General features: G+C 44.1%; 1 protein-coding gene across 1 annotated transcript in view; it reads left to right on the forward strand.

Moving 5' to 3' along the window:
* Nucleotides 1-21,924, forward strand: part of LOC147014753 (dipeptidyl peptidase 1-like) — a 37,617-nt gene extending 15,693 nt beyond the window's left edge. The window contains exons 5-9 of the mRNA XM_085852982.1: nucleotides 5,495-5,650; nucleotides 10,595-10,713; nucleotides 11,707-11,838; nucleotides 19,245-19,477; nucleotides 20,444-21,924. Of these exons, the coding sequence (XP_085709108.1) occupies nucleotides 5,495-5,650; nucleotides 10,595-10,713; nucleotides 11,707-11,838; nucleotides 19,245-19,477; nucleotides 20,444-20,740 (937 nt within the window). The 3' untranslated portion in view covers nucleotides 20,741-21,924. The remainder of the gene's footprint in view (nucleotides 1-5,494; nucleotides 5,651-10,594; nucleotides 10,714-11,706; nucleotides 11,839-19,244; nucleotides 19,478-20,443) is intronic.
* Nucleotides 21,925-23,172: the final 1,248 nt, after the last annotated feature.

Here is a 23,172-nt window from a genome sequence, read left to right on the forward strand (position 1 = left end):
GCTCAGCTTCATCGCGGAAGATTCCCACTAATCTTGAAGACCTTGCTTTCCATGATGTTAAGCTGAGTAAGATGTGAGGCAGCGGAGCCAGCCCAAAGGGGAGAGCAGTACTCCATCAAGCTGCGGATGAAGGCCTTGTATGTGGATAGGAATTCAGATGTGCCAAGGAAGGTCTTTGCATAATGGAGGATGCCTGGTCAGCTGTTGGCTTTAGAAGCCAACTTTGAAATGTGGTTTGCCCAAGAAAGATCATGGCTGATCGGGAGACACAGCAGTTTGAATGACTGAACTTCCTGAGGGGGGTTGTGGTGAATTGAGGTGAATTGAGGTGAATTGAGGGACATGACGCGGGATCACATGTTGTGCGTCTCGCGTATAAGGGGAGGTCTCCGCGGTGCAGGGTGATTGTCCCCGGGGCATTGCCATTTACATCGGCTGTTCACTTGATGCTCGTTGACTGAAGGTGCTCATTGACTGGTGAGAATGGAGATTATATCGAACTCTGTGCTTACGCGGATTTAGTCTGCAATGATTAAATCGCACATGTATACGTTACTGCTTATGTACTCCTAGCTGAACCTGTATTCCCCGGTGTGCCCACAGAAGCGGCTCCAATCAAATGGAATAAAGCCTAAACTCTGAAGGTTCTTCTCTCGCTCTCATTTCAATTTATTCCATTTGGTTTTCTCGGCTCTCTCAACCAACGATGGACAAGATCTACAAACCAGAGAGGTTCGACGCAGACCCAAACGCGACTGATGCAGAAATGAAATGGTCGCATTGGTTCTGTTCCTTCTCACACTATCTGACCATCATCGAGGAGGGAGCTGACAAATTTGCCGCTCTCGTGAATCATGTCTCGCCCGGCGTATACAGGCTCTTCTCGGCGTGCGACACTTACGAAGCAGCGATCGACATGCTGCAAGCGCTCTACGTGAAGCCCAAGAACGAGGTATACATACAACATCTTCTCAACACACGCAAGCAAGCAGCCGGGGAGACAATCGATCAGTTCCTGCAAGCTCTGAATCAGCTGGGAAAAGATGGCAGCTTCCGGGCCGTAAGCGCCGAGGAACACCGAAAGGAAGCCACACGGGAGGCATTCATCCAAGGACTCAGATCAGCCCAAATACGGCAACGCTTACTAGAGAAAGCGCAACCCACTCTTGACAAGGTAGTCGATCAGGCACGAGCGATGGATACGGCTCAGCAGCAATCTGAGTCATTTGGGACACCGATGCTGCTAATGAACGCTGCTACGATGGGAACCCAAGGAACCCCACTGGCACAGACACAGCCAGACATAGGGGATGGAGAAACACCTGAGGAGCCGGATACCCAGGCCACGTCAAACTCCTCAGCAACTGCTCCGGTTGGTAAATGCTTCTTTTGTGGGTACAAAAGGCACCCTCGTCAAAAATGTCCCGCCAGAGATGCCACATGCATGAATTGCGACAAGAAAGGGCATTATGCCAGGGTATGTAAATCTACTCTAAGGAGAAATAAACCCACTTCTGCGGCTCTCTACTCGCAAAATAAATTAACTGCAGCCTCCCCGGGAATCTATCCAAGGCTATCATCAACGTACGAATTAACGGGCATATGGCTGAGGCACTGATTGATACCGGTAGCTCTGAAAGTTTCGTCAACAGCTCGCTAGTGAAGGGCAGGAAATGGATAATCCACCCGACTGACAATACGGTATGCATGGCCGCCACCTCACTACAATCCCGCGTACGAGGGTACTGCAATGTTGAATTGGACGTAAAAGGGTACACGCATCGGGATGTAAGGGTACTGGTGCTTCGTGATTTGTGCGCAGACGTAATTCTGGGTCATAATGTCCTCAAGCAGCACACGAGCGTCGAAATACCCTTTGGAGGAAGCAAGCCTCGTCTAATTTTAAATGCGTTGACCACCGCGGAGGTGACGTCCCCCCAGCTGTTCGCTAACTTGTCGCCGGTCTGCAAACCGATAGCGATTAAATCGCGGCGATATACCACTGCTGACATGAATTTCATCACCTCAGAAATCAAGCGATTACTGGAAGAAGGAATTATAGAACCGAGCGATTCGCCATGGCGCGCACAGGTGTTAGTAACCAGCAGTCAGAACCATAAGAAACGAATGGTTGTCGATTATTCCCAAACGGTCAATCGCTTTACCCAACTCGATGCCTACCCCCTGCCGCGCATAGACGAGATAGTCGAACGCGTGGCCAATTATAAGGTATTCAGCACCATCGACTTGCGAAGCGCCTATCATCAAATTCCCATCCGAGAGGAAGACAAACCTTACACCGCATTCCAGGCAGGGAGGCGCCTCTACCAATTCAGGAGGATTCCGTTCGGTGTCACGAATGGAGTAGCTTGCTTCCAACGGGTTATGGACGACATCATCTCAGATGAAAACCTCAAAGACACTTTTGTTTACGTGGACAATGTCACAGTGTGCGGTAGGGATCAGGGGGAACATGATAGGAATCTAGACAAATTCTTGAGCATTGCTAGAAAATATAATCTGACTCTCAACTACGAGAAATGCGTATTCTCGGCAAGGTCAATTGACCTTCTCGGCTACACGATAGCCGACGGCACGATTAAGCCTGATCCTGAACGATTGCGCCCACTTCGTGAGCGACCCCCACCTCAGGACCTGCAGGCAATGCGCCGGGTGATCGGGATGTTCGCTTACTATGCCAGATGGATTTCGCAATACTCCGAGAAAATACATCCCCTAGTGCATTGCAAAAACTTTCCACCAGATGCCGCTGTTGTAAGAGCTTTCCACAACCTCAAGGATGATATCAGTAAGTCCGTGGTTTTATCGATCGATAGCTCGGTGCCCTTTGTGGTGGAAACCGACGCTTCAGATCACGCCATAGCTGCTACACTTAATCAGTCTGGGCGGCCGGTCGCGTTCTTCTCGAGAACTCTCTCTAGAAGCGAGCAGAGACACTCAGCGATAGAGAAGGAAGCGTACGCCATCGTCGAAGCGCTGCGGAAATGGAGACATTATTTACTGGGAAACCACTTCACGCTCGTTACGGACCAACGATCTGTGGCATTCATGTTTGATGGGAAAAATAACGGGAAAATTAAGAATGAAAAAATTATGAGATGGCGGATAGACCTAGCTTGCTACAGTTACGACATTGTTTACCGGCCCGGGAAGGAAAACCCTGCTGCAGATACCTTCTCTCGGGTCTACAGTTCGGCAACAATCAGTCAGGCTTTGCAAGACCTACACGTGTCTCTCTGCCACCCAGGGGTAACCAGAATGGCACATTTCGTGCGCAGACAAAATCTTCCCTATTCTGTTGAAGATATTAAACAAATGAATGCTTCATGCCCTGTTTGTGCTGAACTAAAACCCAGATTCTATGGCGCGGCATCTGGCAGACTGATCAAGGCCACTTCCCCCTTCGAGAGACTAAACATCGACTTCAAAGGGCCCCTGCCGACCGAGACAGACAACAGATACATATTCACCGTTGTTGATGAATATTCAAGGTTCCCTTTCGCATTTCCGTGCTCGGATATGACCTCGGGCACTGTCGTGAGATGTCTCTCTGACCTCTTCGCTATGTTTGGGAAACCTTCGTACATACATTCAGACAGAGGGCCGTGTTTCATGTCGGCCGGGCTAAAACAATTCCTACTAGAGCTCGGCATAGCAACTAGTCGAACGACGGGTTACAACCCACAGGGAAACGGGCAGGTGGAAAGGTATAATGGAGTTATTTGGAAAGCCGTAACTCTGGCGCTGAAATCGAGAGGACTGGGCCCCGAGCGGTGGGAGGTTACTCTTCTGAATTCCATACGCTCTTTGCTCTGCACGTCCACCAATGCAACTCCTCACGAACGAATGTTTACTCACCAGCGACGTTATGTTGACGGTCAAACGGTGCCCAACTGGCTGACCCATCCCGGTACAGTGTTCATGAAACGCCCGGTCCGACAAAGCAAGTATGAACCCCTGGTGGAGGGGGTCGAACTCATTGACACTAATCCAGAGTATGCTCATGTCAGGCTCCCGGATGGCAGGGAGACCACTGTGTCGGTTCGCCATCTGGCTCCCTCAGGTACTCCTCCCGCAGGTACACCACCTTCTGGCACTCCTCCTTCTGACATCCCCTCCCCAGGTGTTCCCCCCCCAGGAACTCCACCGGGCGACGGGGCTGCCGCGTTCCACCCGAGAGCGATCGAGGAGTCATCCCCGGCACAAGTCGAGGCTCACCAAGAGGATCGGGAGTCTCCCTCAAGTGAAACTGCCATTTACTCCCGGAGAAGTCGACGAATAAGGCCCCCTCGACGACTCAATCTGTAAAGGGGATTATCGGCATTCTCGCTGCTCATGCTCCTATATGCCCATTATATCATATATCGATGCTCATTTCCATGCTCCTACAACTCAAAATAATCACTGCTTGGCATGTATGCTTCTGTAGACCTATTAGTCCGCGTTGCTTGAAATGTATACTCCTATAGTGCTAAAACAATCATGGTGCGTAAGTTGGGCCCCTAGTTGCATTTTAAAGGTGGGGAGAATGTGGTGAATTGAGGTGAATTGAGGGACATGACGCGGGATCACATGTTGTGCGTCTCGCGTATAAGGGGAGGTCTCCGCGGTACGGGGTGATTGTCCCCGGGGCATTGCCATTTACATCGGCTGTTCACTTGATGCTCGTTGACTGAAGGTGCTCATTGACTGGTGAGAATGGAGATTATATCGAACTCCGTGCTTACGCGGATTTATTCTGCGATGATTAATTACACATGTATACGTTACTGCTTATGTACTCCTAGCTGAACCTGTATTCCCCGGTGTGCCCACAGAAGCGGCTCCAATCAAATGGAATAAAGCCTAAACTCTGAAGGTTCTTCTCTCGCTCTCATTTCAGGGGTTGTTAAGAAAGTAGATAGGGGTGAGGGAAGGTTACCAGACAGTCCTTTCGGAGAGAATGCTGTCTTTAGCGAATCAACATGCTGATGTAGTTGAGAGCTGGTTTTCCTCGCTTCAGCCTTCCATTTTTAGGTGTTCTGAGTACAAGATTGGAAACAGGTTTGTTTTTGCAGCGGTAGCTTTGCCCAACAATCCTGAGATGTCTTCTAATTTTAATTGATAGCCTCAGAAGAGGTCCAGAGAGCTCCTTATTTGTCCGATGTTCAGACCAATGGATATTGAAAGCTGAGCAAAGAAGTCGAGTATCGTGTTCATCAAGTCCTTTCTCATGGGTCGCAGTGAGGTTCCATGCTTTACTGCGATAAAGCAGGATGGACTCAACGGTTGCCATGGACAGTCGGTCCTTGATATACTGAGAGAGTCGACACCCACACAGTGTTCCTAAAAGTTTTCTTATTATTCTGTCATATCAATTCGGCAAATTCGATGATTATTAGCGTGATTTTGAATTTGAATTTTAATATATTTAATTCCTGTTCGTGAATTCAGATTTTGATGACGGTACTTTCTGCTATGTTTTGTTTTTCAGAGTGCCAAGACAGTTGTTTAAAAACAACCCCAACATTGTCAATGCAATTAACCGGATTCAGACAAAATGGAAGGCACGCCAGTACCCTGAGTATCATGACAAGCCCCTGGAGATGTTGGAGAAACGAGCTGGTGGTTCATTGTCACGTTTGCTCACGTAAGGCCGCCTGCAGATATGACCAATTGAACACACCAGTCTATTTTTTAATTTGGATTTTATCAACTGAAAGTTTTTAAAGTAGGCTTAACATGTTGAGTCATGAGATGTGATTGATGTTTTCAAACATTAGCCCTTTATCAGAGATGTCACTCTCGCTTCATTTCCCCGTAGTGTTACACGACCCCTTATCAAACATTAGTGGATAAAATGCATCGTTTATTTTGTCTATTATTCATGGCCTCAATCATGTGAAAAGTTTTGTGGATAAAAAAAATCATCATAAAATACACTCTTGGTTTGCATGTCATATAAAAATTGAGATTTCCTTTTCATGATGGTCATGAAACTAAAGGATGTTGATTAAAATTTCTCCAGATGGAGGTAAGATGACTTGTATTTGACCAACAAAGTTTCAGACTCATGGAAGACCTTAATGACTCGAGGAGAAGTCAGTTCATTAGGCCCAAGTCACATTTGGCACGGCGGCCGTAGGGTCTACAAAATCTACGGCCACTAGCAATTATAGGGCGGCCGCAATATTTCCAAGGTCACACAATGTAGCAGTCACATATGTTTTTATTTTTCGGGGAGCCACACGGGGTATTTAGAAATTGTGGAGACCGAAAACGTGGGGTTGCCTTACGGTCTTTGATTTGATGTCGCACGGTGACTTTAAGGGGGCCCTGCGGCGGCCATATAATTTTCAAGGCAGACGCAAGGTAGCCTCAAGGTGCCCGCAAGGCGACTGCAGGGGGGCCCTAAGGTGAACGTGCAGCCAGACGGACGGTAACGAGTGGGTTTTTTTCTTTTTTTACCAGTTCTTTTTTTTTTGGCTTGTCGAATTGCTACGGTGAACGTAGAAATGAAAAAAAGTTATAACTCCGCGCTATAATTCCACGGCAACCCCTATGGCCTGTAAAATATAGCCATACGGCGTAGGTCCACCCTGAGGCCACCACAGAAACTCAGTGGCCACCGCACGTTTCTGTCAATTCAGGGGGGGGGGGTACAGCTGCCGTATGCTAGCCGTAAAGCAAATGTGACTTAGGCTTTAGGAGTGGGGAAGAGGGAAAAGGTGGACAAGGGACATATCAGTCAGGGCAAGCAGACAATTTGAATCGATATGTTCAGAAAGCCACTGGAGAAACTGGGTGGAGAACAGGTCATAGGTGGCATAGGGTACTATCTGAGATGTCAGTGGAACGCCATCTTTGAAGAGTGGAGTGACTAAGTTGACCGCGCCAACTCTGAGATGGTTATTGAAATAAGGTGAGGGGTCAAAGGAGCAGAGGTGACAAGTAAACCTAGATTTGGGAGTTTTATCAGGAAGAGCATCATGACCATGTACCACTGGGAGTGGCTGAGGAGGAACAGAGTACTGAAGTGAGGCAATAGAGACTGGCCAGCTTGATCACTAACCTGTCTGTGGTGGAGAAGAAGCAAGTCATGCATATCAGCTTCCTACAATGAGATATCAATAATCAACAAGGCATTGGCCATCATTACCCACAAGGATGCAAGAAGAGATGCTGTATAACCAACACACAGATTAGAGTCTTACTCCATGGGACGGTGCATGAATGTTCCCACTTCCACAGCCCCCCCCCCCTTCCAAAAAAAAAAAAATTGTCATGCAAGAGTTTACATGTAAAGTTAAAAAGAAACTAGCAGATGAAGACGTTATGATTACAGTTATTGATCATTTTAAATTGTTGCCAAACTAATTATTAATGTAGTTTCCCTTTCTCTCCTCCCAAAGTAAATTGTACTTCAGTAAAAAAAAAAAACATTTTGACCAAAATATGGGATAATCAACAATAATAAATGAGGTGTGTGTGTGTGTGTGTGTGTGTGTGTGTGTGTGTGTGTGTGTGTGTGTGTGTGTGTGTGTGTGTGTGTGTGTGTGTGTTTTGCATTGTTATGTTGTGTGTTTTGCATTGTTATGTTGTGTGTTGTGTTATTACCTCCACCACCGAAGGTGTACAGAGGTTAAGTTTTCACTCCTATCTGTCTGTCCATCTGTCTTTCCATGGGTATATCTTTCTTTATAGGATATTTGTCTTTCTGGGTTATTTCAAAAATATATTTACTTAATTTCATGGACAGATTTAGACGAAATTGGCTCGACAGGTTGGATGTGTGACAAGGACTAATTGATTCGATTTGGGTGAAGAACCAGAATCTGATCGAGAATCTGAGAATTAAGTGATTTTTTTAACCTCTTAGAGATGGGGCCAAAAATGATAGAAAGCATGATATCTCAAAAGATTGTGGACAGATTTGGACGAAACTTTCTGGACAGGTTTGGGTGTGTGATAAGGAAGAATTGATTAGATTTTGGTGAAGATCCAGATCCAATAATGTTTAGGTAATTCTTCACCATTGAGAGATAGATCCAAAAAACGATATGTTGCACAATATTTCAAAAATTTGTGCAAAGATTCTGACAAAACTTGCTGGATGAGTTGGGGGGGTGACAAGAACAAGCCGATTTGAGTTTGGTTTAGGTCCGGATGCAGATCCGGCCGATCAGTGTGGTACAAAACGTAAAGCCACCCTTCCTAGTCAAACCCAACTGCTCCTGGTAATTATTTTTCTTGTGCACCTGAGAAGTGGAAACTTTTCTGGCAACCCTTGAATCTGACTGCAGCCGAACTGGACGGCATCAGTTCATGTGTCCATAAAACCTGGTCTGCTGCTCTTTCTCACCCTCTCTCTGTTCTATTCGCCCTCTCATTTGCTCAAGGTCATCTGCTATCTGCTTGGAAATCAGCAAACAATACTGCCCTGCATAAAAAAGGTGCAAAAACAGATCCCTGCAACTACAGACCAATCAGCCTTCTACTAATCATCAGCAAGGTTATGGAATCCATCATCGCTTCAGACATCAAATCCTTCCTCTTCTCCAAAAGCCTCAATTCGCATCATCAATTCAGATTCAGACCTGGTCACTCTACCTTGGACATGCTGCTTCTACAATCCCAACAATGGATGGAGGTCTTCAATGTCAGACGTGAGAACGGGCCGTCGCTTTTGACATACTGTGTCTCGAGTTTTTGATACAGTTTGGCATCCTGCCCTGCTCTCCAACTGTCTGCCTATGGAATCCAGGTCCAACTGCACTCTTGGATTCCTGACTTCCTCAACTCTCGTAGCCAATGTGTGGCTCTCAACGGAACCTTTTCTTCTCCTCTCCTTATCAAGGCTGGAGTACCCCCAAGGTACCCCTAGTGTTCTAGGCCCCATCTTATTCTTAATAATCATTGATGATCTCACTGACTCTGGAAAATCCTCTTTTTCTTTGCAGATTATCCCACACTCTGCCCTGTCATCTCTCCTCCTTCTGAGAGACAGGCAGCATCTTCTTCCCTCTCATCAGACGTTGACAAAATCACAAACTGGTTAAACACTTGGAATATGTCCTTCCATCCTGAGAAATTGTCTCTGTCTCTCGGAAAGGACCATTCTGCAAATCCTCCCATCTACTTTCTCAACAACCCTCTCAAATAGGTTCAGTCACTCAAACTCTTGGAGCCTGATCTCTCTTGAGCAAGCCACATTTCAAAGTTGGCCTCCAAAGCCAGACGCCGACTCGGCATCCTCCATTGTGCAATGTCTTTCCTTGGCACACCTGAGCTCCGATCCACCGACAAAGCTTTCATCCACAGCTTGATGGAGTACTTCTCTCCCCTCTGGGCTGGCTCCCCTGCCTCACATCTTGCTCAGCTTGACGCGTGGAAACCAAGGCTTTCAAGATCACTGGAATCTCTCACGATAAAGCTGAGTCTATGGGCCGATCACTTCACCATCGCTGACATGTCGGTCTTCTCTCTGTCTTCTTCTGCCTCATTTCTGGTCTTGCGCCCTCAGCCCTCTCCATGCTTTGTCCCCTCCCCCCTCCCCCAGGTATCTGCAGGATGACCGCTGTCTACCAGCAACCCCCTCCTAGTGAAGCTGCCTAAATCTAGAACCACTGCTCACCTCCATTCATTTATTCCTTTTTCCCACCTGTGGAACCACTTGCCACACTCACTTCGATCTCATTCTGTCCTCCAAGTCTTCAAGACGACAGTTCACCACAATCTCAAATCATCCCCCATCCAGAACCATGATCTTTTCTACACCCATTAAATCAACCCCTACCCCTCCCGAAATTTTTTGCTAATGTATCCATGTTGTCCACCGATTGCGTTTTCCCGTACCCCTCACTGTTACATGCATCCCTTGTTTGTCCATCTCCATCTACGTTTTCTCTAAGCCTGGTGTTGGCTTAGTGGTTAGGGTTGTGGCTTGGGATCCCAGGGTCCTGAGTTCAAGCCCCGTTGGGCCACTGAATTAATACACCAGGGGGTTGACTCAGCCTGTCATCCTTCCGAGGTCGGCGAAATGAGTACCAGTGTACTGGTCCCGGTGTATGCCCCGGTTAGAATAGGTGTACCATATCCCTGTGTGTCGTAAGAGGCGACCAGTTGGCGTCAGGAAGGGCATCCGGCCATAAAACATTGCCTCAAGAAAAAGCCAAACCCCTGCACAGCAGGGAAAAATGGCTGTAAAAACGGTCACATCTACGTTTTCCCTCTGCCCTGCTGTTCCCTTTATGTCTGGTCCTGATCCGTTCTGTGTTCTCGATCTTCCATGAGCCGAGACCATGTATCAAAAAATAATAATCATAACTGTTCAGCCTGGTGGAGGTATGCGCTCTACCACGTGTCGTTCCAGTTGCGTGTTGCGTTATTTGATTTCGAGATTATAAAGTATATTGTCGATTTTGTTATACTTCTCGTGATCCTGTTCAAGCTTGTATCAATTAATCGATCATGTCGAGGTCTTGGAGTAAGAGGTTCTCATTTTTGACGCCAAAATTCCCTGGGCTGCTTTTGCTCATTTTTACAACTTTTTCTTCTTGTTCACAAGTAATTATGGTGACATTTTTACTCGCAGGCCTCCCCAGTCTGCTCCAGTAACACTGGATGTGAAGCGACTCACAAGCAGCTTGCCAAAAACCTGGGACTGGCGTGATGTTAATGGGATGAACTTTGTGTCACCAATTCGTGACCAAGGTAAGGGTTCGTGAAGCTGAGTCTCTCCGTAGAACTTCTCTAAAAATGGCAGATTTTTTTTTATTATTATTATTTTTGTCACCCCACCCCCTTCCCCATCTTCTCAAGCCCTTCATCATTTCCTTTACTCGACACATGCCTTCCATCTCTTCCACTTCTCTTTGCTCCAACTCTTACCTTTTTTTTATTATTTCAAATTCTTTCTCAGTTATACAGTACTATGAGTGGTAAACCTATAAACAGTTACCATATTTGCGTGTGTCTATTTTAGTGAGGTCTTCTGAAATCGAACCTCTCAAAGACTTGGTGTCTTCCTGTACATATGTGGACAATCGGGGGTCTTGTGGACGGGGCCCTCAACGACACCCTTTATTTTCCATTGAAACGATAGTTAACTCGTACCAAATTCACTAACACTGACGATCTCTAGGAACCCAATCCCTCGGCATTTACGATGGACATCTGTACGATAATTCGGATTTTGTAGCCAGTAATTGTCATGAAGCCTTATAATCGGACAGATAAATATGCCTTGCGGTACCGAAACAATCGTTCCCGAGATGATGTCACATGGATTACACAATGGTCGAGGGTTCTGTCCAGAATTTTTTGGGGGTGGTACCGAACAGATTTAATTTTTTTTAAACTTTAACGCCTCAAAAATGAAATCATTGAAACTTAAAAACCATGTTCAGTTCTTGGAATATTACTTACAATTCCTTATAATCGTACCAAAAAAAACGTTTGCAAAATTTTTAATGGCAGTGGACCTTCAATGATCTTACATCGATACTACTGACTGTTTTTCGCCGTAACAACTCTGACACAAATGTCTTTAAAGGATCATGATCTGACAGTAAGTGTAGTTTTGGAAGAAAGCTTATTGCAGAAGATATTTTGCTCCCAGTGAGGAAATATGAACTGGTTTACCAATCTTGACGAATCGAATGAAGATGTTTCCCTATTTTAATCTTTGCATGCTATGTCCGGCAGGAGGATGTGGCAGTTGTTATGCTTTTGCCTCCATGGCCATGTTAGAATCTCGTCTCAGAATAATTACCAACAATACTCAGCAGCCCATCCTCAGCCCACAGCAAGTTGTCTCCTGCAGTCACTACTCACAAGGTATGATAATTACCCTCACTGAAGGAGAGGGTATTGCATTTGGGTCCGTTTGTTTGTTTGTTTGTTTCTTCTCTGAAGTGGTTGAAAAGATCGAGGTGAAACTTTGCACGTATGACCGCCGATCCACAACGAACAAAAGGTTCACACATATAATGTCATAGGTCACTTGGTTTGACAGCCACAATGGATTTACCCTAAAACATATTTTTTAAATCTTATTCTCCAGAATTTGCTGGACAGGTCGAGGGGAAACTTCACACAAATGTTCCCCAAGCCATGGGTGCACAAGTTTGTTAAGAAATAATTGATAGTTCACATGGTTTGGCAGCCATATTGAATTGGAGAAAAATCTTAAATAATGTTTTTTTTTTTCTCTGGAATTGCTTAATCAATCGATGTGAAACTTCACTTGCATAATCTAGTGATGATGGGGAATACATGTTTTAAATTTCAACTTGATCAGACGCATGGTTTGGTAGCCAGAATTATTAGATTTTATGATATGGGTTCTTTTTGATTTTATTTTATTTTGTTTTTTTGAATAAGGCTCGCGTGGCTGTGCGTGGATGGGTTTGAGTGTGCCAAGTGGAGGAGTAGCAGCTGAAATGCAAATCCTATCCAAGTTCCTCCTGATTACTTCATCTTTTCTTTTTGCTTGTTCGGGTTTTTGCTGATTACTCCAATGCAGGACTGTACCTATTTTATTTGATTTGAATTCCATTCTAAATTCAGTTGATCAATTGATAAACGTCATGGGTCAGGATCAGGTGTCCAATCAAAGCAGGACGACTGGGTATCCAGTCATCGCTGCTAGCAGATATAATGTGGCAGTTGTAATTATGTCTCTTATTGGCTACATAACACACCAGTACACAAACACCACACAAAACAAGTCCTGGCGAGGGTCTACAATCTCTGATTGCTCTTTTTCAGGTTCCTTTTGTATCCAGAATGGGAAAGTGATTTTTATGATTATTGAGGTAAAGCACTTACCTTTGTGTCGCTTTTGGAGTCCATTTATCTATAATCCTCGCCACCTGGGGTAATTGATTAGATGAGAGCTAATTGGTTTTTCTCTCCAGCCACAGGTGAGAGATGTGATCGCGTGTGTGTTTTCACACACATACAGTACCAGTCGAAAGTTTGGACACACCTTCTCATTCAAAGGTTTTTCTTAAAATTTACTATTTTCTACATTGTGGAATAACCGTGAAGACATCAAAACTATGAAATAACACAAATGGAATTATGTAGTAAGCAAAAAAAGTGTTAAACAAATAAAAATATAGTTTTATATTTTTGATTTGTCAAGGTAGCCACCCTTTGCCTTGATGACAGCTTTGCACACTCTTGGCATTCTCTTAACCAGCTTCATGAGGTAGTCACCTGGAATGCTTTTCCAACAATCTTTAAGGAGTTCCCACATATGCTGAGCACTTGTTGGCTGCCTTTCCTTCACTCTGCAGTCCAACTCATCCCAAACCATCTCAATTGGGTTTACTTTGGGTGATTGTGTATGCCTGGTGTTGGCTTAATTGGTTAGGTTGGCGGGCTTTGGATCCAAGGGTCCTGAGTTCAAATCCCGCTCAGCTGTTGAATTAATACCAGGTGGGGTTAACTTGGCCTGTCATCCTTCAGAGGTCGGCAAAATGAGTGCCAGCTTTCTGGTATGATTGAGCCATTCAAGTGGCGATTTCTGAGGCTGGTAACTCTAATAAACTTATCATCTACAGTAGAGGTAACTCTGGGTCTTCCTTTCCTGTGGCAGTCCTTATTAGAGCCAGTTTCATCATCACGCTTGATGGTTTTTGTGACTGTACTTGAAGGAACTTTCAAAGTTCTTGAAATTTTCCGGATTTACCGACATTCATGTGTTGTAGTAATAATGGACTGTCGTTTCTCTTCGCTTTGTTGAGTTGCTCCTTCCATAATTTGGACTACTACTGCACAGACTAAATAATGGTCCTTTTATCAACCCGACCATGTCACAACACAACTGATTGGCTCAACCGCATTAAGAAGTAAAGAAATTCCACAAATTAGCTGTTAACAAGGCACATATGTTCATGGAAAAGCATTCCACGTGACTACCTCATGAAGTTGGTTGAGAGAATGCCAAGAGTGTGCAAAAAGCTGTCATCAAGGCAAAGGGTGGCTACTTTGAAGAATCTAAAATACAAAATATATTTTGATTTGTTTCACACTTTTTTGGTTACTACATAATTCCATGTGATATTCCATGGTTTTGATGTTTTCACTATTATTCTACAATGTAGAAAATAGAAAAAATATTGAAAAACCCTTGAATGAGTCGGTGTGTCCAAACTTTTGACTGGTACTATCTTCTTCTTCTTCTTCTTCTTCTTTCGGCTGCTCCCGTTAGGGGTCGCCACAGCGGATCAACCATCACCATTTCGCTCTATCCTCCACATCTTCCATTGACACTCCAACCACCCGCATGTCCGCCCTCACCGCATCCATGAACCTCTTATTTGGCCTTCCTCTTCTCCAACCTGGCGGCTCCATCCTCAGCATCCTTCTCCCGATATACTCCGCTTCCCTCCTGTGCACATGTCCAAACCATCTCAATCTCACCTCTCTCACTTTGTCTCCAAACCATCCTACCTGCACCGTCCCTCTAATATACTCATTCCTTATCCTGTCCATCCTCGTCACTCCCAATGAGAATCGCAGCATCTTTAACTCTGCCACCTCCAGCTCCGCTTCCTGTCTTATTGTTAGTGCCACCGCCTCCAAACCATACAACATAGCTCGTCTCACTACCGTCTTATATACTTTCCCCTTCACTCTTGCAGCTACCCTTCTGTCACAAATCACTCCTGCAACTCTTCTCCACCCACTCCATCCTGCCTGCACTCTCTTTGTCACTTCTCTCCCACACTCTCTGTTACTTTGGACAGTTGATCCCAAGTATTTAAACCCATCCATCTTCACCACCTCAACTCCTTGCAACAGCACCATACCACCACCCTCCCTCTCATTTACGCACATGAACTCCGTCTTACTCCTATTGACTATCATTCCCCTTCTCTCCAGTCCGTACCTCCACCTCTCGAGGCTCGCTTCAGCCTGCTCCCTACTCTCCCTACAGATCATGATGTCATCCGCGAACATCATAGTCCATGGAGACTCCAGTCTGATCTCGTCCGTCAACCTGTCCATCACCATTGCAAACAGGAAAGGGCTCAGAGTCGATCCTTGGTGCAATCCCACTTTTACCTTAAACCGGTCCGTCATTCCTACCGCACACCTCACCGCCGTCACACTGTCCTCATACATATCCTGCACGATCCTCACATACTTCTCCAACACTCCCGACTTCCTCATACAATACCACAACTCCTCTCTTGGCACCCTATCATAAGCTTTCTCTAAATCCACAAACATACAATGTAACTCCTTCTGGCCTTCCCTATACTTCTCCATCAATATTCTCAAAGCAAACATCGCATCAGTGGTGCTCTTTCTTGGCATAAACCCATATTGCTGCTCACAAATCATCACCTCTCCTCTCAACCGAGCTTCCACGACTCTTTCCCACAACTTCATGGTGTGGCTTAACAACTTTATCCCTCTGTAATTTCCACAGCTCTGCACATCACCCTTGTTCTTGAAAATCGGAACCAGTACACGTAATCTCCACTCCTCCGGCATCCTCTCACCTTCCAAGATTTTAATCAACAATCTGGTTAAAAACCCCACTGCCATCTCTCCTAAACATTTCCATGCCTCCAGTGGTTTATCATCTGGGCCAACCACCTTTCCACTCTTCATAGCAGTCCTCACTTCATCCTTACTGATCCACCCCACTTCCAGATTCAATATATATATATATATATATATATATATATATATATATATATATATATATATATATATATATATATATATATATATATATATATATATATATATATATATATATATATATATATATATATATATATATATATCTCATTTTCTTCATTCATCAGCTCCTCAAAGTACTCCATCCACCTTCTCAACACACTCTCCTCACTTGTCAGCACATTCCCATTTGCGTCCTTTATCACCCCAACCTGCAGCACATCCTTCCCAGCTCGGTCCCTCTGTCTTGCCAATGGGTACAAATCCTTTTCCCCCTCTTTTGTATCCAACTTCTCATACAGCTCGCTATATGCCTTTTCCTTAGCCTTTGCCACCTCTCTCTTTGCCTTTCGCCGCCACTCCTTGTACTCCTGCCTTCTTTCTTCATCTCTCTGGCTATCCCACTTCTTTTTCACCAACCCCTTCTTCCTTATACTTTCCTGTACTTCCTCGTTCCACCACCAAGTCTCCTTGTCTTCCTTCCTCTGTCCAGATGTCACACCAAGTACCTTCCTCACTATCTCCCTCACCACTTCTGCTGTAGTTGCCCAATCATCCCACCCCTCTTTACCCCCATCCAACACCTGTCTCACCTCCTCCCTAAATTCCACGCAACAGTCTTCCTCCTTACGCTTCCACCATCTGGTCCTTGGTTCAGCCCTCATTCTCTTCCTCAACCTCACCTCCACAATCATCCTACAGACCACCAATCAATGCTGTCGAGCTACACTCTCCCCTACCACCACCTTACAGTCTCTAATCTCTTTCAGGTTGCATCTCTGCCTCTGCCAAAAGTCATGACTGTATTTCAAACAGCAATGTGGGAAATAAGAATGTTGTACTGAATATATAGTGTCCCAAAAAAATATACAACTTTTAAAATGCTTTGTTTGATCCTAAAAAGCATTAATTTTGTCATTAAAAATAAATATCTTGTTGCAGAGACCCTGAAGTTTATTTTGATACCAAGCAAGCACCAGAAAAATGCCAAGACTGACCGTACAACAATGGATGAAAATTGTTGAACTTTGGCACCAGACGAAAAGTGTCATACAGGTGCAACGTCTTTACTCGAGACATTTCGGTATCCACTTGCGCCATGCACCAAACTCTCGGACAGTAAAGTGCACCATCACAAAGTTTACCAATGTGGGAACCATCTGTGACCTTCACAAGGGTCACAGTGGTCGGAAGAGGACAGGTCGTAGTGAAGAAAATGTGGAAATGGTGAGACAGGCGGTCGTTCAGAGTCCAAAAAAATCGATTCGACGACTTTCTGCCGAGACAAACATTCATCAGAGCACCGTTCAGAGGATCCTTCACCAAGACATTCATGCCTTTCAATACAAAATTCAAACGGAAACGGTACTTTCTGATCAACAAAAATGCAAACGACTAGACTTTGCAAATTGATTCTCAGGAAAGTTGGAGGAAGATGCAGAATTCCTCAAAAAACTTCACATGACGGACGAATGCCATGCTCACTTGTCCGGGGAGGAAAACAAGCAAAACTTTCGGTACTGAAAAACTGAAAATCCTGGTAATGCATCAACTGAACTTATGCCTCGATCTGTTCTCAAAGTCACCATGTGGGTGGCGGTTGGTTGGTATGGGATAATTGGTCCATACTTCTTTGAAGATGACCAGGGACGCACTTGCACGGTAAACAGAGGAACTATCGCGAAATGATTCAGGAATTCTATCTGCCTGAACTACGTACTCAGGCCCGTAGGAGAAACAACCTGATCCAGATGAGGACCCCGTGGTTCCAGCAGGATGGGGCACCGCCCCCATACAGCCAGGGAAACAAGGCATTTTCTCAACCAACATTATGAGCGCCGCTTTATCTCCCTCTACGAAGACGTTGAGTGGCCACCGTATTCCCCTGACCTTACTCCTCCAGACTTCTTCTTGTGGGGTTATCTCAAGGACAGGATCTATGGAAACCCTAGGCCTCAGACTCTTGATCAGCTGAAGGAAAACATACACCGAGAAATCCAGAACATTCCTCAGGCAACGTTTCCCAAAGTGATGGAGAACATGACAACGCGTTTGCAGGTGATCGGACAACGTGGAGCCTACGTCGAACATGTGGTCTGAAAGAAAACGACGATTCTATACCAAAATTTAAATTTTGGTGGCAATTTTGACATTGGTACAATAAACTTCAACCTTTCAGCTTTCTATCCAGCCATATATCTTTTAAAAATATATATGTTATGACCATCCTCTTTGCAGATGAAAAGTTGTATATTTTTTCGGGACACTGTATAAGATGGAAATGAATGAACACGCTTTGGAGATTGTTCACAATTTATTTTGTGAAAATCACAACCAGTCAGTGACCGCCATGGGTATCCATACAAAATTGTGCCCACTGCACATCGCACTCCATCACTGATGTCAGTGTTTCCAACTGAATGTTCAGGATTGCTCCACGAATGTTGTCCTTCAGTTACTGTAAGGTCCTGGGTTTTGTATGGTTTTTATAATCGCATCCTTTTTCATAATCTGACACAGTGAAGTTTTGGAAATCCGCAGTTCATGGGATTGCCGTTTACACGATTTATTTAGGTAGCACACGACGTCTTCCTAGATAGCCACAATGTTCGCTGCAGCTTTCACTGACCTCGGACGACCTGACCTTTTTGCATCTGCCGCTGAGCCAGTTTGTTGGAATGCTGTCACCCATCTCTTTATAGCTTTGTGTGGTGGTGCTATTGTCACACCGCATGGTCTTCGGAATTCACGCTGTGCACACACACAACACTGCAACCGTTTCAGAAGTACGGCTCCGCAATCCCAGAAAAAAACATCCAGTACAGTCCCCAAAAAAATGATCACTGTGTAAATTTAACTTTTTTTTCTTTTTTTACATTTTATAGCACAAAAACTCTGTAATGTTGTCCAATAAGGCTACCAATCCCAACCAAGACGCATCATCATTACTTTTAGTGATCGGGAGTTCTATGAAGATGATTAATGAAGTTCTCCGACTTTGATCAATTCTGTGATGGTATCATCACGACTGCAGCCCCAGAAGGGCCTCTTACAGTGCTAAGATGCCAAGATGAAATGCTGTCACCAAGCATACGGAAAGCAAAGTGACTGACTAGTTTCGCCATTTTTGGGGCTCGTCAGAGCAACACAACGCTGTTACAACTTAGTGACTTTCAAGCCATACGGGTTTGTACTGGTTAATGATGTACCGATAACAGGTTTGAGTTTCATGGAAAAGCAGAACGATTGGGGGGGGGGGAGCAATGTAGCAACAGACAAAATGAGGAAAAGGGAAAACGGTGTGATGGTTGTATACAGATGCAACCCAGCACAAGATGAGGAATCGGAGAAGATTGGTATGAACAGGGTTTGTGTGTCAATAGTAAAATGTGAGAGACCATGAAGCGGTGGCGGGCTGCAGAGTTGAAATGTTGTTGCCCCCAGCTGTTCTGATATCCCGCACCCTAAGCCTGTTGCATAAATCTTCCGAACCTTAACAGCTCTCAAGATAACATCCTTTTTCTAATATTTTTTCTTAGGTTGTGATGGTGGCTTCCCATACCTTATTGCTGGCAAATACGGCCAAGATTTTGGTATGCTCGAAGAAGCATATTGCCCTTATAAAGGCGAAGATGCTCCGTGTCAATTCCAGCCTCATGCTCGATACTTCACCTCCGATTACCAATATGTCGGCGGATTCTATGGAGCTTGTAATGAGGCATTAATGCGCTTGGACCTGGTCAATAATGGACCTGTGGTTGTTGGTTTTCAGGTGAGGTGGAGATTGTAAAGGAAAAGATATATCCTTGATGACTGATTTATAATAAATTAACTGGTATAAGACTGAAATGCTTGGTTAAATACTCTTATCAAGATTAGGGGATTTGTTTTTTAGTTTTAGAAAACATGACTACTTCTAACAAAAATTAGCAAGCTGCATTGGCAGATCAGAATGGTCGATGAACAGTTGAGAAGGACTAACTTTTCCTCCAGACAAAACGAATTGCTAAAAGATGCTGACTTTTGGGGTGTATACCTTTCATAACAATGTTGAGATATAATGTTGAGCAAGATGTGATAAAAACTGATATTATTACATTTTGCTCTGTCAAAGTTCCGACACCTGAAACATCAGAACCTTTGTGCACCTTGCTGACTGGTGGAAAAGTTATCCATTTCCTTCTGTTCATCCATCCATCATACTAAAAATTGGCAATTCCTCTGTGGGTATTTATGCTTAAACCGTCTTGAATTGCCAATGCTTCGGCCGATCTGCACCAAATTTTGTGTACATGATCGGGATACCCAAGTTCAGAGGGAAGAGGTAATGACAGCGTATTTCACTCTCGAAGGGAAACGTTCCCTTTGAGGAATAAGTGCAGTAGCAATAGCTGATCAGCTGAAAACTAAAGTAACGAAATGCTTGATTAATGGAATGCTGATAGCTATTTCAACAAAGCAGGTAGGTGCAGGTGCTGCATTGTGGGTTTTCTGCTCGTCTACTGGTGCTGATGCTATGCTGAATATGTTCACCTCACTCATGTTTGTCATTCCCTTGCCAGTTCGTCACTGAGACCAATCTGTTGTCCAAAATACACACCTTACAGATGTATGACAAACTCGCAGAGGAAGCTTTATACAATGGTGTCTCGTTTGTAGATTTTCACATTTTTGTGGTTAATATCAAATGTACTGATATTATATTTAGTAAAACCTAACTCTCATTTTCCTGTGCTAGGTTTATGATGACTTCATGTATTACTCCAGTGGAGTTTACCACCATACAGGCCTTGATGATGTCTTCAACCCATTTGAGCAAACGAACCATGCAGTGTTGATTGTGGGCTATGGCCATGATACCACATCAGGCCTGGACTTCTGGACAGTGAAGAACAGCTGGGGCGAGGAATGGGGTGAGGATGGGTATTTCCGCATTCGTAGAGGCAATGATGAATGTGCCATTGAAAGCATAGCAGTAACTGCAACACCAATTCCACAGTTATGGTGGAAAGGTAGAGGCAGCGGAACATGGTGATCCTGGTAGCATTGAGCTACAGTCGCGTTGGAAAATCAAAGCAAATCAAAGCAATCTGAAAATGTAACGTGTCGTAATTTTCGAAATGTAATTCACATTCTTTTTCACTACAATTTTATCTAGTAGCTTAGGTGCATATTGTCCATGGTAACAAATATAAATGAGATAAATGAGTTTTTGCAGCCAGTCCAGCACATCATTTTCAACACGCATTGTGAACAATAATGCATACCGGTACTTACTACAAATATTGCATTTCGATGATATTTCATATTCATTCTCCCTGTTTCTCCTGCATCAATGAGAATTGTATCCTGTTTTCATTCTTTTTATGCCTCCGGCAAAGAAGTCGCCAGAGGCGTTGTTTTCAGGTTGTCTGTCTGCCCGTGAATCCATCCGTCTGTGATTGGTTTTCGTTACTGCGATAACTTGAGAACGCTGAAGCGATCCAAGTCAAACTTAGTACAAGTATGTATAATGATGAAAAGATGAACTGATTTGGATTTTGAAGTCAAGGGATCAAAGGTCAGAGGTCATGTTAGGTAAAAATTCTGTTCCCGTGCTTTGACCTGTTGACCTGCAAACCACCCAAATAAACGTATATGTCAGAAGAACATGTTGCATGCTGAGAACACGATTGGCCGGAGGGCGGGTACTCTGCCAGTGTATAAGTAATCATGAGCACAATGCCATACACATCCATGTCTTCGTCTCTTTTTTTTGTTACCTCCCAATTGGCTTGCTGTTTGAGCACAACATAGATTCCCATGACTCAGTGTTCAGATAATGATTCTGAATTTGGTGCAAAACTATTAATGCCAAATTAAACAACAAATATTTGTTCAAAATGAAAGAGATGAGATTGGCATGTGCCTGAAGTGCTGCTCTACTTCGCTTTGTGTTTATATTTTATACATATATATATACACCAACAAATGGTATTGAATCTTATGATTTCCTAATTGCTTTACTTTGCAGCATTGTCAGACATCCCATTTTCTTGTTTTTCAAAACAAGTATTTTTACTTGTTTGTATGAACCAATCGTTCAATCTTGGTAATAATTGGCTTCATTCAAACATAATCCACATTTTTGTTTTCATGCTTAGCGCTCATTATCAGAATCAGAATGGTTTTGTCTGGATTCAATTCTTTCTTGGGACATAATAAATATGGGTCATGTCATTTGCTGCCTTTGACTGAGGAACAACATTACATCCACAACACAAAGCAATGTTTAAAGCTTCTGCCAATTTCATCAATTTACACATTATTGTGTAATTCACACATGCTCATCTTGAAATGAGTCCTTATGTGTTTGATAGAAATATCACATATGTGAAACAAACGTGTGATGGTATCAGAATTGATAACCCAGTTACAGCTTTTGAAGTGTCAAATTAACAAATTAACCAAATGTACTTTATTACCTCCACCACCAAAGGTGGAAGGAGGTTATGTTTTCAACCCTGTCTGTCTGGTTGGTTATTTGTTTGTTTGTTTGTTTGTCGGTGTGCAGGATATCTCAAAAAGTTATGGCGGATCGAGATGAAATTTGGCATGCCAGTTGGGTGTGTGACATGGATGAACTGATTAGATTTTTGTGAAGATCCGGATCACAATACGTCTACTGGAATTTTTTAAGTGATTCTTCACCATTCAGAGATGGGGCCAAAAACAATACATAGAACGATATCTCAAAAAGTTGTGGACGGACTCAGATGAAACTTGGTGGACATGTTGGGTGTGTGACAAGAAAGAATTGATTCAATGTTGATGAAGATCCAAATCCAGATCTGGATACGATAATTTTTTAATTTTGAAGAATAGGTTTAAAAGAATCGGTTTGGTGATAGGGCCAAAAACGATATATACATATATAGCATGATATTTCAAAAAAATGTATGTCTAATATATAGCATGGCCTTCAAAACAGCTGTTCACCACCACCTCTTATCATCCCCCATCCAAATCCTCGATCTTTTCTACCCCCGATAATCCACCCAAGCCCACCTTCAAATTCCCTGCTTTCCTTCCTGAAAGTCCCTGTCATGTCCATCTTGTATTCCCCATGTTCCCTGTCCCATCCCTCTCCCTTCCACAGATCTAATGTCCCTGTACCTCACTGTTTTGTCCTTCCCACTCCCACCATTGATGGGGGGTGGGGGGGTTCCAAACGGTCCTTTTGGAGAGACGAGTGTGAGATTTGTCAGGATTGAGACATGTTCCACATGTTGGACCAGTTTGTGATTTTATCCAGATCTGCAGAACGAAGAAGCTGCTGCTTGCCAGTCTGAGGGATGACAGATGGTACGGCAGAGGGTGGAGTAATCAGCAAAGAGATAAAGAGGATTTTCCAGAGTCGGAGAGATCATTGATGAAAACCAGAAAAAGAACAGGGCCCAGAACGCTACCTTGAACTCCAGTCTGGAG

This window comes from Eptatretus burgeri, chromosome 13, assembly GCF_056783735.1.
Source record: "Eptatretus burgeri isolate ZD-2024b chromosome 13, Ebu_testis_v1, whole genome shotgun sequence".
NCBI lineage: Eukaryota > Metazoa > Chordata > Myxini > Myxiniformes > Myxinidae > Eptatretus > Eptatretus burgeri.